The following is a 17,791-nucleotide window of genomic DNA, read 5'->3' as shown; positions in this document are numbered from 1 at the left end:
TCAAGAAGAACTGGAGGGGCACAAGTGTTTAAAATGTAATCAAAATCAACAAATGCTGCAACAGCAGCTTATCAACAGTAACCACACTTTGACGATAACCCCCCCAAATACATACTGTAAGCTTCTCCCCAGGGACTGACGAAAAGGGAGTATCTTTCAATGAAATTGCACACGACTGGTCCCTATGTATTTTAATGTTGTAAGCATAGGTTGTGTGGACAAATCTACTTTAGAGATAGATATATACTCTTTAGTTGCAACACACACACACATTATATATATGTAAACTGAAGCGCTATTAGGATAGTGTACTGTATAACTATGTAAGATAATCATCAGCTACTGTAGATTGTACCTGGGAGATGTGTTTTAGTGCCATCTATTGGCAGCTAACCCAATACACAGTACACCATGACAGTGTAACATTGCGTACAGTACTTATAGCTGTTAGGAGTTTCTTTACAGGAGTAAAATAGAATAAAACAACACAACAACCAAAAAGAGAAACAACATTTTTGTTTATTATTTCAACTCTACAAATACAACTATAACCACAATTCAACCCAATCGCCTTTACTGCATGACTTCACCCACAGTATCATCTTATAACAAGACCTTTCATTACCTAGCACTCATATTCATGATACATCTTCAGACTAGAACACAGAACAGAGGGGACTCAACTAAAGGCACTTTGCTGTATACACAATGGGTGTGGGGGCAGGCTTTTTTAATTTCAGCACATTTTCAACAGCAAAAGGTTAAGGAATCGGTATGCATAGACACATACATACAAATAGTAAGTGTTACACATGGTAGCAGCAAGCACTCTTCATTAGACAGGAAATTACAGATGCAAAATGGCCTGTGTTACAGCAAATTGCTTTGGACCGCAACTGAAAGTATTACTGGTCATGATTTCTAACTGATTGTAACAATAATCCTTTGGCAGAAACTGCTACAGGCAGTGATTCAGAATCCACATTTAAAAAGGGAATGCATTCAAATAATTTAATATTTTTGTTTCAGTATGGACCCTACTAATATTAAGGCATAACTAGTGTTATCAAAAGATTCTATTTTTTTTTTTTTAGCTGTATTTAAAAATAACAAGAGACTTTGGAAAAACTTGTTTAAATACCACAAGCTATAGCTTTATAAATAGGGAACAATAATTAAATAACAGATTTTTCTCCCAACAAAAACAATGACCCACATAACAGTGGCATGTGCATTATCACTCTGATATTCACTAACTACTTTAGTGATGCCTATACATTAGCATAAGCACAGTCAAGAAATAGAGGTTCCTATGTATTTTACTACATGCCGTATAAACTATGCTAATAATCCATTGCTTGTTTAAAACATATACATTACAATGTACTGTAACAGTTCAGCATACAACATTAAACTAAGGATCTGGTGAAGAATTCAGACAAACTCAAGATATGAGTTTCTGCCTCCCACAAACCTAAATGTTATAAAAGGTCCTTCGGAATTTACTGCACATAATTCTTATATTCTGATCATTTCACAAAAGACCTGCCAAACCTTAACTCACATTTCCCTGGCACATTACTTGCCTTCTTGTTCACAGCAACATTGGACAGTTTTCACAAAGCAAATTATAAATATGAATTACCGTATCTACTAGACTTCGAAAACAAAGAGTATAACCTGTACAAAAGAAGGGATACAGAACATAAGGCAAAATTAAGGAGCGTGTTATAAAAGAAACATCTGCCATTTCCTCTGGCAAAACATAAATCAGAGATATAACCTTGCTGCCATGGTAACAGGGGTCTCATTTAACCTAGTGCACAATTCCTTAAATATGGGTCTTGCCCTTTTTTCTATCAACTGAAAATCACATACAGAAAAGCACATCTGAAAAAAACAAAAAAAACAAAAAGCAATGGCAAATCTTCTTCACTTTTACTTGCCGAAAATGGTGCTGGTGTGCAAAACAGTTCAAAGCATTACTTGTAAAGCATGCTTTTCATATAGGACACCTAGCTGCATTAATTCTAGTTCTCTTCTATAATGTCATTCTATCATGTAACTTTGTGTGCCATTACTATAGCAAATGTTGCTACGACTATATGAACTTAAATGGCTGTTTAGTTCACATGTTCTGTATACTACACCATGCAACGGCTGTACTGTTTGTCCTTCATTTATTCCGTCCTATTAGTAATATATATATATATATATATATATATATATATATATATATATATATATATATATATATATATATATATATATATATATATATTCATTTTTTTAAATAGGCTGCTGATAAAGGGGTTTGCAGAAAGTGTCTTATCATTAATGAACAGCAGAAAAAGTCATTGGTATACCCGTTCTGCAATAACAGAGATACATTGCTTTTGTTTTGGGAGAGGGGAGCAAATGTTATGCTAACAGCAATGTTTTAAACTCACACTTACGATTACACCGTTCCTTTAGGACACTTGCCCCTGTCATAAGATAATTCACCATATCTTTAAGAGGAACAGGCTATGCATACTATTCATCGATGGTGAAAATAAAGTACAGTGGTGCTCAAAACTTCAGTTCCAGGAGGTACCGAATCCGGCACTGGCTCTCCTTGTAGACAAGGTACTCGCTCTGATTGAAGTAGCTGTCTTTGTACTTCGGCTGAGGAATAGGCTTCCCCTGAGGAACAACCACTTTCCTGCCATCCAGAATGATCTCTGTATCCTTGGAAGGGTCTAAAACAAATACAAAAAAACAATGGTTAGTGTAAAAGCTTGTCAGGTGTATGAACGTCTGAATATAGTATCTGAAATATTATCCAATAAGGCAATAATTCTCCCTCCTTTATCTTTTAAAAAATAAAAAAAGCATTTCTAACCATTTATGCAGTTTAATCTAATCAACGAGGTCTGAAAGTTTAGCTAATCAGACATGAGTTAATCTAACCATGTTAACCAAGCTCCAAATCATTTCCCTATTGTCCTGTCTGAACGTCACCTTGATGACCTTGAAGTCCACATTAACCACTTTTATTTTGTGGCAATATGACATTACTAAACACTATTCTCATTGCTGTACTGCTATAGTTACTAGAAGACAGAAAGCAAAAGAGTTGCATCTTCTTACCTGGTTCTGTCATGCCCCGTGCCACCACACTGTCATACCCTTCTGGTGCCGCCTCCAGCGAGGAATCATCCTTTGCAATACTGAACTCGTTCCCAAGCGCAGCCTCAGTAAGGAACATGATCCCTGTATTATTGGCAGAGGGTCGAACTGCAAGAAATATCACAGGAAAATCCTTGTGCTTTAGTAGGATTTTGTAATCCCCGACAACCTGCCTGAGAAATCGTATTTTCTTTTATTGTATATCTTCATATACAGACGTGCTCAAATTTGTTGGTACCCTTACAGCTCATTGAAATAATGCTTCATTCCTCCTGAAAAGTGATGAAATTAAAAGCTATTTTATCATGTATACTTGCATGCCTTTGGTATGTCATAGAATAAAGCAAAGAAGCTGTGAAAACCAGAGAAAGCAAAGGAGAGAGTTGACTGAGGAGATCAGAAAGAAAATAATAGACAAGCATGGTAAAGGTAAAGGCTACAAGACCATCTCCAAGCAGCTTGATGTTCCTGTGACAACAGTTGCAAATATTATTAAGAAGTTTAAGGTCCATGGAACTGCAGCCAACCTCCCTGGGCGCGGCCGCAAGAGGAAAATCAACCCCAGAGTGAACAGAAGGATAGTGCGAATGGCAGAAAAAGAACCAAGGATAACTGCCAAAGAGATACAAGCTGAACTCCAAGGTGAAGGTACGTCAGTTTCTGATCGCACCATCCGTCGCTTTTTGAGCGAAAGTGGGCTCCATGGAAGAAGACCCAGGAGGACTCCACTTTTGAAAGAAACATAAAAAAGCCAGACTGGAATTTGCTGAAATGCATATTGACAAGCCACAATCCTTCTGGGAGAATGTCCTTTGGACAGATGAGTCAAAACTGGAGCTTTTTGGCAAGTCACATCAGCTCTATGTTCACAGACGAAAAAATGAAGCTTTCAAAGAAAAAAACACCATACCTACAGTGAAACATGGAGGAGGCTCGGTTATGTTTTGGGGCTGCTTTGCTGCGCCTGGCACAGGGTGCCTTGAATCTGTGCAGGGCACAATGAAATCTCAAGACTATCAAGGCATTCTGGAGCGAAACGTACTGCCTAGTGTCAGAAAGCTCTGTCTCAGTCGCAGGTCATGGGTCCTCCAACAGGATAATGACCCAAAACACACAGCTAAAAGCACCCAAGAATCGATAAGAACAAAACATTGGACTATTCTGAAGTGGCCTTCTATGAGTCCTGATCTGAATCCTATCGAACATCTATGGAAAGAGCTGAAACTTGCAGTCTGGAGAAGGCACCCATCAAACCTGAGACAGCTGGAGCAGTTTGCTCAGGAAGAGTGGGCCAAACTACCTGTTAACAGGTGCAGAAGTCTCATTGAGAGCTACAGAAAAAGTTTGATTGCAGTGATTGCCTCTAAAGGTTGTGCAATAAAATATTAGGTTAGCGGTCCCATCATTTTTGTCCATGCCATTTTCATTTGTTTTCTTATTTACAATATTATGTTGAATAAAAAATCAAAAGCAAAGTCTGATTTCTATTAAATATGGAATAAACAATGGTGGATGCCAATTACTTTTGTCAGTTTCAAGTTATTTCAGAGAAAATTGTGCATTCTTCGTTTTTTGTGGAGGGGTACCAACAAATTTGATCACATCTGTAAATATAACGATAAAAACGTCTGTTCTCAGTAATAACAGCTTGTGACTTATCAAAACCAAATCCCATTTTCAGCAATTGTTCACCATGCAAATATTTCTATGACCATTCACTATGACAGAAGATAAATCCCTTCTACGTTGAAGAAAAATAAAATAAAGTTTGCAGTGATTATATCTGAATAAAAACTCCTAAACCCAGAGTAAATTGTTACTGAGAGTCTTCCCTCAACCTTACCGTAACATGCAGACTTGCTGTTCTCAGATGCTAGGTAAATTCCCTTTCCTACACGACCCCCGGAATGTGGCATGATCCTGAGACCGCTCTTCAGGATCGCCGCGACAACGGCAACGTTGGTCCCGTGCCACAGCAAACGACGGTTGTCTAGGTTATCATGAGCTTGAAAGCGATCGTCCTTAAAAACACCAGAAAGACAAGGCATTGAGCACAGTCAAAAATCATTGCCTTGCAGTTGTTTACATGCACTCTAATGCTTTAAGAATATAACTATTTACAGTGAATATTGATTACTGTATGTCAAATGTGAAAACCTTCCTATCACCAATAACAACGTATTTGTTTTTATTTTCTCTTATGCATTCTGAAAGGCGTTGAAAGTGTGGCAGAACTGGAGACTCCCCAAAATATGAAACATTTCTGTGTTGTTGCACACCTTAGAACGATCATCATTCAACAACATTAGAGGAGCAAATGGGGCTATACAAAGTTAGGAAAACCCAATGATGTATAATATACCAGCTCACCTCCTTTTCCCTGTCAACCTCCCACACATTGAGAAGCTGGAGTTTTCTCCCCGATTGTCCAGTTTCATCAAGGTATTTCTGTATTACCTATTAAAAAAAAAAAAAAAACACAACTTTCCAGTATTGCACATTGATACAAATCATTCTGATCATTTAATAAATGGATACCTGGAGAATTTGTTTTTTTGTACTGCATCACCTACACTGCATACACAAATATTCACTCTGACTGTCAAGTGATCAATTCAAGATTTTTTAAAACTGAAGTGACAACACTGTACCTTGTATGTTTTGGAAGGTTTAGCCATCAGTGAAAGGTTACATTTCAGAAGCAGATAGTTCTGGTCGAGTGGGTGAGGCACCGCTTCAATCTCCTCCACCTTAACTTTGTCCTTTTCTGCCTGGAGACTTTGAACCAGTTCAATATCCGCCAGAACCTGCAAGCAGATACCATTCAACAGGTTTTACACAGTTCACAGGACAGTGTTATACTCAAGTAAAAACCTGAAGGGCAGAATTCAGTGAAATAAGGAACTAAGTTATATCATCCCTTATTAATAAAGGTGATCCATTTTAAGTAGCTGAATTCATTACAGAAATGAAAGATTTTTATATTTTTACATGTCTTTGTAAAAGTGTAATCTTATCTGTTAGTCTTTAACACTAAAATATCACATTGGCGATCAATGGTTTCACAAAAACAAAACAAAAAAACAAAAATCCATGTTTACCAGAAGCATCTCTTTTTTGGCGGCTATTATTTCCAGGGTGTCTATAACTGGCGGCCTCATGCGCCCAAAGTTGTGAGGGATGATGGTGTAGAACTTTGAGGAGAGCTCTTCCAGCTTACTCTTGGAAGTCCTCTTCTTCATGGACTCTGCAAGCTCCTCTAAAGCCTCAAACCCCTTGGCGATCTGTGCCTTGCTCAGCTTTCCCAATGGCATCTTCTTAATGTCTGAGAGCAACAGGAACTGGGTGTAAGTAACATGGAGTTACACGCTCTTCACCCATTTATTTCCAATATCTCAAGTATGCCCTCCTGCAACCTCAACCTGTTTCTGATACTGCACACTATTCCTTTCAAAGCCACTATATATAAATGGACGTTGCTTGGTTAAGGGGTTAAATAGGATAATATAATACATGCACTAAAGTTGATGTGGGGGTCATATTTATTTATAAGCAATGGTGCATTAAAAGTGCTCCATTCTGGTACATTTGTTTATGTAGAGAAAACTGGGTATTCATGGTTTTTAACAGCCTAGCCTCCTTACCCAGGTTCATTGTCTCCATGGCATTATTAAACATGTCATTGCTGAAGATGAGGTTGATGAGCTCCTGGGTGGGTTTGTCCAGTGTGCAAGGGAGCGCTTCCTTTTTAACTCCATCAACAGTATCAATCTGGAACCAGATGAAAAAAAACAACAACTCACAGCTGTTTACTGGTCTATATGTCACTGGCTGCTGGTTGTTTTACCACAGTATGAGATCTTCTTGTCACACACAGAAACTCCATCACCCCTCTCACCTTGACCTCAGCCTCCTCTTCCCCCTCTACTTCAATCAGGGTGTATTTCCCAGGGTGTGGCGTGAAACTGTCCCTCTTGTTCCAATCGTTCTTCGTCTTGTCTTTGAACTTCTTCTCAAAGTCCTTCACTGCTTCAGATACTCCAACAAATGGTGTAAGCTTCGATTGACCGACTTCACCCTGAAATATCGACAAGTGGTGCTATATTTACCCTTTTTTCTATACAGCACAAGTCACACATTTATTCCAGTGTGCTTTTTTAAATAAAACAGTCATCAACAGTGGGAAGCAATAAGGGAGACTTTAAGGACTCACCATTGATGTTGTTTCTTACAAACTTAACATGACTGGTGTATTTTCCTTTCACAAACAATGATTACTTTAAGAAGTAGAGTGTTTTATTGCTGTTTTTGGTTTGGGTTTAGTTATATGTTAATGTAAAAAAAGTTTTTGGTGTCTGTTCAAGTACTGACAGCATTATTTTTAAATAGTTTTTAAACCTTATGCAAATCAATCTTAAGCAAATCATTAATTTGCAAAGGGTGAAAGCTCATTCTAGAGTTTATAAAATTGGTCTGGTAATATTTGCCTGATCTGTATTTCCTTAAAAGCACTGCATTTGGTATTTTTATAATGAACAACAGTCTCTCTGTTGCTGAAGATATGGTATATTATCATCTATTTTTTAATCATTTGCCAATTTAAACGGGATCTTGCTGCCTTTGTCGTAGTTTACTGGAGTCCTGTCCCTTCCCCCTACATTTGAAACAACGACTTACCACACGGCCCCATCGATTCCAGTTGAAGAATCTTTTCCCCGACGTTATTAGTTGAATGATATAAAACTTATTGTTGTTGTTTCCAATGTTGGTCTGGTTGAGCATGCAGTCATAATCTTCATAAATCTACAAAAAAAAAAAAAAAATGAAATACATTTTTACAAATTTGAAAGCCTGTAAAAATTGATATGGTAGCTTAAATATTTCTCACAAAATATTGAGACAAAAATGTTTTAACATATTTTACAAACATTATCAAGTTCAGAGTTCAGATTTTTTTCTTTCTACTAGTTTATCCCTAAATCATAAAAACTGCATCTTACTTGGATCAGAAAATAAAACAATTCACACCGAAAAAGACCCAAAAGTATAAATAGTATCTCTTTAAGATGCCTCTCTCCCAGAATGTCGCCCACAAAGTCACAGAGTCAGTGATATGTAACAAATATGATCTTTATTATTGACAGCCACATAAACCAAGCATTTCCTGAATACATTCTGCATATAACAAAGTGCAGACCCGTGCCTTAGGGGTGCTATACAATTCCCAAATCAATCCAGCTTTACAAAATTAATAATGAAATACAGTGAGCTACAATTGATTAAAAGGTAATACATGGTTTTATAGCTGTTTTATTTTGCTCTTATATAATGTAAAAAGCAGAAACGTATATTGCCTTGTAATCAACTGCACACTACATAGCAATCATCAGCAAATGTCTAAATGCAAACTCCACTTGTCAGTCTCTTAATCTAAAAAGAAAGAATGGGAACACAGTTAGAATTATATGCATAAATAAAAAAAATATATAAAACATTGTTTTGACACAAGAAATAAACACATTTTATTGAACATATGTTTTGTTAGGGTATGCAATAACATAATATATCATGTGCTTAACATGTACGGAATATGCATGCCAAGCTTCTAAATACTATATATAAAGATGCTCTCTAGTTTAAATTGGAAGTCTTGAATATATAATTGATTTAAATTCCGGGAATGAAGTATTTCACCCTCACAATAATGAGGATTCTTACAATTAGTTAACTGGTGTACTCCCTTCCATATACTCAGAAACCGTGTAGTAAGGACGGATTCTTATCATCTGTGTGAAGTCATGTTTGCGTTTCTGAATGTGTCCAGTATGATTCAACACACTTTATTAACATAAAAGCATGTTGCTGTTCTTCAACCTACATGTTTAGAAAAGTGTTCAGTCTCTTTTTTAACATTTTATCCTTGTTATTTAATTTCATCCTTATGGCGGCTCTAATCAGGCTTGCATCAACTCCAAATTTTGATGTGCTCTACAAAAAACAAAAACAACACATTTATATTCGGTTTTAGATTAGTTATAATAATCTAAACAATACTGCAGCCCATTAAGTATGCATCTCCCCTCCCCACATAAACCCTCCCAATTCATTGAACTTCAAACAAATCAAATGGGGAGGTCAGAGATTTAGCCCAGTGGTATTATTTTCTGCTGCTGTTTAGGTCTGTCCTCAATATTGTTATGCCAGTGTTAAAAAGTATACCTATTAAATTTGCCAATGCTTCAGAGGGTAGCGGTGGTTTTTGGTGATCCACTTTTCCATTGGACGATTTCCTTCCTTGGAGAGAATGCGTGGCCAGAATATCTCTATTGAAGACCGCTGTCAAAAGTCCTGAGGTGTACTTTTTAAAGTCTGTTGCTGAAATTCTGTTGTACAAAGTCTTCTGCACTCGAAGCCCACCAGGAAGCTCAAGAATTCGATCTTCCTTAAAACACAAAACCAACAAAACATTTTTTTAAAATATTTTAATTACACAGATTTTTCAAAATTCCTTCGGTGTTACCTCAACATAGAAAAATGCAATATATTTGTGAGTGTCATTAAACAATTAAAGTTACTTAGCTAACTGTAATTATGACACCAAATAACAAAAACTATGAGAACTGCGTGCAATTGCTTAATACTAGCACTGCATACAAAAAATAAATGATCACAGATGATGTTTGCTTTGGTACTTTTTAACTCTATAAAAGAGGTTATGCTGCACCATAATTCATATTTAATCCACTGTCAAACCTGCTTGTATTTTCTGAACATTTTGATTTGATTGAATTATTGATTTGATTGAAAAATAAGTTGTCTACCCTACCTTTGAATTATTTTCAAATGCATCTTCCACAATGTGGTTTTCTACATATGGAGTATTCACATTGGTTTTGTATTGGGGTTTTTCAAGTCTGACTTTGGCATATGTCAAAACTGATTTGAGTTCATTCGCAGTCCCTTTCATCTGTGCCATGGGGATGTTCATTTCTGTAAAAAAACCAAAACACAATGTTACATGTAATACACTGTGTATACTAGGATATACAATTTTAAACACATTTTGGTCTGACCTTTCCACTGTCTTACTTCTTTCTCTGCATTGATTCTACACCTGCGTTCATATTTCAGCTCCGTTTCTAATTTGTGGATTTTGGTTAAAAGGCTTAGCGTATAAGTTCTAATTTCAGGGAAACTGTAAAGATCATCTTCATTCTCCGCGTCAGGGGTTTCATTCTGAAAAACAAACAAATACATTTATTAAATTATTACTGCAGTTAATTAATGGTACTACTAACACAAACTTCAAATGACAATAAAGGTAATACAATCTTTTGATGTGAGGCATAAAAAGGCAGTTGTAGCTATTTTCAAAAAATGCAATTACAAGATACAGGTGAGTTTCCAAATCAGCTGTTAAGGGTTACGCAAGAAGGCATCAAACTCTAATGGATTGTACCGCTGGGTTCAAAATACAGCTCTTGTGCATCAAGATACTGAAATGAAATCTTTACATATTTTGATATGTAAATGTATCTTCAAAAGATTTATTTAAAAAAATAGGTGCTAATTTGTTGGTCCTCCACCATGTATTCAATAGAATAGACCCCTTTTTTAAGAATATTTTTTTCTGTCATCAAAACATTTCAGTGCCCACATTTAACTGCTACATTGCTATATAAATGTATCCCTTTACTTGCATCCCTCTAAACCGCTTTGGAACTGACAATAGAAGGAATAATTCTGGCAGTTCTTTAAATTTTAAACTAACTTGTATACTGTTAAAATGTGAAATGTGAATTGTAAAGAGTGCTGTATTGATTATTACTACAAATTTTGTAGCCATATAAATACAAATAAAAACATGAAGATAACATATTATGAAATACTTACTAGTGCACTGTATTACCCAGCAGGGGGTATTTTTCTCCTTCTCCTCCAGGCTTTCATGGTGAGAAAATTACAGCTACCTCTTCTTCTCTGTCCCAGTTATGTACTGGAATTTCTCTTGCATTTACTACCTATGTATATTAGGTCTCTCGCATTGCAAATGAGCAGAAAATGAGTGTGAAAATACAGCACAAAAAATAACAAAGCATGGATTGTAAAACAATGAAGTCAAAAATGAAACAAACATCAAAATGCACAGTTAATAGCAAAAACTATACTACCCAGCTCCTGGTCCAGGCCCTGGTACTCTCCCGCCTAGACTACTGCAACTCCCTCCTGGCTGGCCTCCCTGCGTCCGCCACCCATCCGCTCCAGCTCATCCAGAACTCTGCTGCCCGCCTGGTGTTCTCTCTGCCTCGCTTCGCCCACGCTACTCCACTACTCCGCTCACTCCACTGGCTCCCGATCACCGCTCGCATCCAGTTCAAGACTCTTGTACTAGCCTACAGATGCCTTGACCAGACTGCACCCAGCTACCTCCAGACCCTCATCTCTCCCTACACCCCCACTCGACCTCTCCGCTCCGCCTGCACTAGAAGACTAGCTCTACCTCCGCTACGCTCCCCTGCCTCCAGAGCCCGCTCCTTCTCCACCCTTGCTCTGCAGTGGTGGAATGACCTTCCTACAGATGTCAGGACTGCCCAGTCCCTGACCACATTCCGGCGCCTCCTTAAGACTCACCTCTTCAAACAGCACCTGTAGAACTCCTCTGTTTGTATCCTGGGACACTATCACCCTTCATGTAAATGTGCTTTATTTTGCTCTTATCTGCCCCCTATTTTACTGCATTTAATCCTGTACTTCATAATACTGTAATCTGCCAAGTGTTTAACCTGTAGTACTTTGTATTTATTCATATCCTGATGTAACTATCACTATTTAATCATATCCTGATGTAACTATCACTATTAACTGCTGTATTATTGAATTGTGGTTTGTCACACTTGTACTTTGCTTGAACAAAAGTTATTGTATTTCTTGCTCTTATTGTATTACTTGTATTGTAACACTTGAATGTATTTGTATTTGCTTGCGATTGTAAGTCGCCGTGGATAAGGGCGTCTGCTAAGAAATAAATAATAATAATAATAATAAAAACAGACATTAAGCAAAATTAAAATACAGAAGTAAATGGTAACAGAAAACACATTGAGGAATATCTGAACGATGTAATGAACGGTACGTACATATCTGGTATAATCGGTCTTATGCATTATAGTACACATACCCTATTCACCAGTGGCAGCGGAAGCTTTTTACGATTAGGGGGGTGGCGCTTTCTCGTGCTATATTTAGTGTTCCCACTGAAACACAATTTGCAAGTTAATATTGAAAACAATTAAGACCTAAATCGCGACGAGATCTTCAAAAAAAATGCTGTCAATTGCAACCAAATCATAAAAAAAAAAAATAATAATAATAATAATAATAATGTAGTTCTAGTGGCTTAATTATGAAGGTAATTAAAAAAGCCATACAAACAGCATTTCATTTTTTTGTTTAATAAATATACGGATCTGCAATAGCAGAAATGTAAAATAACTAGCATTATTTTTTAATGGCAATTTTATATAGATGTATAGTATAGGTAGAAATGTTTTACAGTAAAGAAAAAACTGGAAGAAAAAGGAAGAAAGTTTTACAGCAGTTGACAAAATTTGATTTGCAAAGGAAAAACGTGAAATGGTTAGTTTGTGAATTTGGCTGTGGTTTCCGCCTTTGTTCTGAAGAACAAGTGGGAAAAAATATCCACACAAGTATGCTCTTTAAAGAAAAAAATCATTTTTAAAACTCAACAGATCAGCCGCAGTCATCAGTGCATTTACAAAAACATTTAGATGTATATTCAATCTTTGTCAGATTGTGGCAGATTAAGTTATGCATGTACTGATATCCGCTGAAAACTACACTTAAACTGAAATTATTCAGTACAAACTGAGGCTAGACAGATTCAAATATGGCAAAGCATTCCCAAACCAGCTGTTCACACAATTTAAACAATTTTAAACCTCTTCATAGATAAATGCAAAAACAACCTTACATTTAATAAAGCAAGTATGGATTAACAACAGCAGCCAGATATAGTAACTGCAGTACAGTAAGGTACAGTATTTTACTTGCACCACTAAAAATGATAAAAGTATCAAACTGCAGTATTACTGCATTAAGCAAGTGCTGTAAGAAATGAATGCAATCTTGAGCAGTACTGTTTTACTAACTTAGAATTTTGATTGTTTAGAAATTAAGATTTATGTAAACAAATATACATAATCTTTCATACTATAACATGCCATGTCACTTACTTAGGTTTTACATTACACAGATTCTTTTTTTAAGTGAAAGAACATATTTGAATACAAATAACAGTACACAAAGCATTTTCCAGGTAAAAAGCTAGTTTGGTTGAAATTGACATTTTAGTTATTGGTGTTGTTCTATTAGGGCTCCGAAGTGTTAAGTGTTAACACACTTCTTCTCTCGGTTTGAAACACACCTTGTCATTCAAAAGAAACAATTCCATATAATGCAGTGCTTGCAACATACATGCCTCAATGAGGCCTTTCTGGGCCCATGGAGTACTGGAACATTTTTGAACCAGCTCAGTTAATGTGGTGGCAGGGTACTGTCAGGATTGGAACTAGACTAATTCAGCTAAAAGAGCTGAATTAACTGGCATATCCATGTCTGCAATGTCCTTGAGTCATACTGTCAGTTACTGTGGGTATGTATGAAAAGCCTAACTGTCACAACACAACATGCTGATGCACACACAAAACCAGCTACACAATCGCTTTGACACTCTTCATCACATTTCTTGTCTGTGCTCACCTCGGCTGCAGCGTCCCTGCTCATTTCACAAGTAGCATCGATCTTTGCCTTGCACTTTGCCTTGTCTTTCGGAGCAGCCTTTAGGGCCTCCTTAACCGATTTGAAGGTATCTTCTGGAGCCTCTGGCTCCACCTTCACCTTTTTGCCCCTTGCTTTGGTGGATGAGGACGCCTTTCTTTTAGGAGGCATTCTTCAAATTTTAGTGACTGAAAAAAAACCCAGCAAATATGAATAACCACCTAAAATAAAAGCAACCCACTAATTCTAACTACAACAAACAAATGACTAGAAAATGGCTATTATTCCCCACAAACTTTGCTTTTGTGACCAGGACAGTGATATTTTGAAATTTACCTATTTCCAATGAGAAAACGGGTGAATTTGTGTCTTTTCGTTCACATAAAGTCAGAAAAAAACAACATATGAATCCAAATTAACATGTATTTATACTAAAGTAATACAAAAATGACTACAAAAGATTTAGAAGTGAGTAGTTTTTCGAGATTTATGATTATACTGTAAATCACTTTCACGAATCAGCCCCTAAATGTAGTCTCCCATCATGTTCTCGTTATACTGTCCTTGGTAGCGGCGTTCAAAGTCCAGTATATCCTGGTGGAAGCGCTCGCCTTGCTCCTCCGAGTACGCTCCCATGTTCTCCTTGAATTTATCAAGATGAGCATCAAGGATATGGACTTTGAGGGACATCCTACAGCCCATTGTGCCGTAGTTCTTCACCAGACTCTCAACCAGCTCCACATAGTTTTCGGCCTTGTGATTGCCCAGGAAGCCCCGAACCACTGTGACAAAGCTGTTCCAAGCCGCTTTCTCCTTACTAGTGAGCTTCTTGGGGAATTCATTGCACTCCAGGATCTTCTTTATCTGTGGTCCGACGAAGACACCGGCTTTGACCTTTGCCTCAGACAGCTTAGGGAAGAAGTCTTGAAGGTACTTGAAGGCTGCCGACTTCTTATCTAGAGCTCTGACAAATTGTTTCATAAGGCCCAATTTGATGTGCAGTGGTGGCATCAGCACCTTCCGGGGGTCCCAGCCGTACTCATCATACTTCAAGGCGTCCAGCAAGGTCTTGATGCTGTTGTAATCCTCTTTGAGGTGCACCGAGTGAGCCAGGGGAAGAGACGGGTACTTGTTACCATTATGGAGCAGCACGGCTTTGAGGCTCCTGGATGAGCTGTCAATGAAGGACAGTATAACGAGAACATGATGGGAGACTACATTTGGGGGCTGATTCGTGAAAGTGATTTACAGTATAATCGTAAATCTCGAAAAACTACTCACTTCTAAATCTTTTGTAGTCATTTTTGTATTACTTTAGTATAAATACATGTTAATTTGGATTCATGTGTTGTTTTTTTCTGACTTTATGTGATCGAAAAGACGCCCGTTTTCTCATTGGAAATAGGTAAATTTCAAAATATCACTGTCCTGGTCACAAAAGCAAAGTTTGTGGGGAATAATAGCCATTTTCTATACTTTTGAGGCATAAGCAATTAGGAAATAACACTTACTACCCAGGAACAAAAATTGTGTTACATAGTGTAACTTGTACAGCTTCTAATTGAGCAATATACTGTACTCTACTATGCAAAACTACCGCCTCGCCTTCACTGCTAAAACTAATTAGTCTACAGCAAAAACCTTTATTAAAATCTTCTGTAGTGTGTCTACACAGAATAATAAAATAGAAGAACATTAATTCTTGTAATGGCCGTAGGTCTTGGAACATGCTGTCCAATGTCTATTGCATCTGCACTGGATTTCCCAGCCTGAACTGTCCAGACATGCCCAAAGCACTGTCAGTGTGCTACACTGTATGCCTCTCTTGATTGCTTTAACCTTTTACATTTTTTAAGCATTGCTGATGCATATTGTTAATTTTACTCAGTTCGAATATACCACCAGGGAGGATGAAATGCTGCGATGGAAAAATCAGTAAGGCTCCAATTAAAAAGCAGTTTGAGCCAAGTTTTTATGCAGTGAATTAGACCCACTTCAACTTTTTTTTTCTCTGTATGGTTAGCCTAATTAACCTTTAAAGTCAAAGCCTAAAATATAAGCTCTTCTTATTTCCATCTCAGAAATGTTAATTCTTAAACACAGATTTTACACATTTAGGATTTCATGTATATTGAGAAGTCCTGCTTTCAGGTAACATACTCTTTACTGAACAGGACAAAATAATAGTATATTGTCTGGATAAAAACATTTGGTCATATATAACACCTAATCCAAAATGGCTGAAACTAAAGTTAACCAATATGTGCCACTCCCAAGCATTCAAGTGAATGTTTCCATGAGAACCTTGTTGCTATGAGTTTACCTTGCATGACAATACACATCATTGGGTCTTTTTTTTTAATGTGTTTTCAACGCTAATTTTTGTTTGTTTGTTTTATTTTTAAGAGAACGTAGAATACTGTGAGCCTTTCTGATCGAATAATTAAATCAGAAATAAACATGTAAATCTGGAAGCACGCACATCCTTCTACCAAAGCAACGTGGCTTGCTGCAATAATAATAACAACATTTTTATTTTTTTTAATAGTTAAACAATGCATGCAACTAACAATTATTAATATAAGACGCTATCATTAACGATCGGAATATAATACTGTCTGTATTTTGGACGCTACTTGGTACTTAATCGTTCTTCTGCAGTAGGAATAGCTTACTGTAGTTGCAGGGTGACTTCATTCTGTCACTGCAGTGACACTGCACTGTTGTACTAGTACCTACGTATTTATTCCAATTTGCAGTATACTGTATTCCCGATTGCATTAAGTGCTGTTGATTGCAGCATACATACATACTGACATTTTTTGGTTTGTAATGTTATGAAAGACTAACTTTAGGCGTTTATTTGAACGAAAACAAATAAATACATACATACATACATACATACATAAACTGCGCATTTTCTTTAACGACCAAAATTAAAGTTCTCCCTCAATTTCCTTATTATGAATAAACTTTGTTAAAGACAAAACTTACCCGTTTGCTGTGCACTAAGGATGAGCTGTGGCTTTGTGTGGTTTCTGTGTTTATACAGCACTGTACAGTATTGTCAAGAGACCGTACACCAGAAAACGCAGCAGAACTAGTCCAGGCAAAGGGTTTCATCAGATGGCGCAGGTGCTCCACCTCTTCCTTGATTTGCGTTCACTTTCTCCATTTGCTTTTTTTTGGGGGGGGGGGGGGGGGGGGGGGGGTTGGATACAAGATTATTGTCAATTTGTGAGAAGACGTTTTTACAAACAGATTCCACTAATACCCCTAAAATCTGACAGTGACATTTATGCATAACTTGTTTTTTGTGCATAGCGATGCCAGCACCTAATAATAAACTGAACACTTTTGGATCTGTGTGATTGCAAAATAAATCTACACTGCTTGCTGAAAATCTAGTGAATAATTTAGGACACATGATTTCCCACATATCTTACACCAAGTAATTAGTATTTCCTGGGTTACTCCCTTCTTTCTTGCCTCGTAATTATTTATAACGTATTAATTTAACATACATATCAGAATACCGGGGCATTTGTCTTTGGCATTCCATATAAATTTACATAATACATAACTAGTTTCAAAGTTTCTAGAAACAGTCACCACAAGCTATGAATAAAGTAAGTGTTTAAAGTCGATTTAACTGTAATAAATAAAGAAACAAAATTTATGATGTTGTTTTAAAAAAATAAATGGACAAAGATATTTGGTTAACTGTGATTTTATTTACTGCAATCCGGAACTCTGTTTCGTGTAGATTATTTTGAGGGTTTCCTTTTACATTTGCACACATGTCCGCCACAACTAAACTTGC

The 17,791-nt window shown here is 36.9% G+C and overlaps 1 protein-coding gene across 1 annotated transcript; it reads right to left on the bottom strand.

Moving 5' to 3' along the window:
• Nucleotides 1-499: 499 nt before the first annotated feature.
• LOC117414142 (protein mono-ADP-ribosyltransferase PARP3-like) lies at nucleotides 500-17,120 on the bottom strand. The gene is made up of 11 exons (XM_034023886.3): nucleotides 16,963-17,120; nucleotides 13,951-14,156; nucleotides 7,849-7,974; nucleotides 7,070-7,249; nucleotides 6,816-6,942; nucleotides 6,273-6,496; nucleotides 5,823-5,978; nucleotides 5,542-5,628; nucleotides 5,015-5,192; nucleotides 3,133-3,279; nucleotides 500-2,741 (listed from the first exon to the last, which is right to left on the bottom strand). The coding sequence occupies exons 2-11, from the start codon at nucleotides 14,137-14,139 to the stop codon at nucleotides 2,572-2,574; spliced, it is 1,584 nt and encodes a 527-aa protein (XP_033879777.3). The 5' UTR covers nucleotides 14,140-14,156; nucleotides 16,963-17,120; the 3' UTR covers nucleotides 500-2,571.
• Between the last annotated feature and the right edge of the window lie 671 nt (nucleotides 17,121-17,791).

Source organism: Acipenser ruthenus, chromosome 25, assembly GCF_902713425.1.
Source record: "Acipenser ruthenus chromosome 25, fAciRut3.2 maternal haplotype, whole genome shotgun sequence".
In the NCBI taxonomy this organism is placed as follows: Eukaryota; Metazoa; Chordata; class Actinopteri; order Acipenseriformes; family Acipenseridae; genus Acipenser; species Acipenser ruthenus.
This window is presented reverse-complemented; position numbering and strand designations above follow the sequence as displayed.

What these genes read in the sequence shown, in the direction of transcription:
- LOC117414142 (XM_034023886.3), bottom strand. Translation starts at nt 14,139, where the DNA reads ATGCCTCCTAAAAGAAAGGCGTCCTCATCCACCAAAGCAAGGGGCAAA. An exon ending in GGAATCGATGGGGCCGTGTG is followed by an intron (nt 7,250 to 7,848) that starts GTAAGTCGTTGT and finishes TCGATATTTCAG; the next exon opens with GGTGAAGTCGGTCAATCGAA. An exon ending in CATGGAGACAATGAACCTGG is followed by an intron (nt 6,497 to 6,815) that starts GTAAGGAGGCTA and finishes TGTTGCTCTCAG; the next exon opens with ACATTAAGAAGATGCCATTG.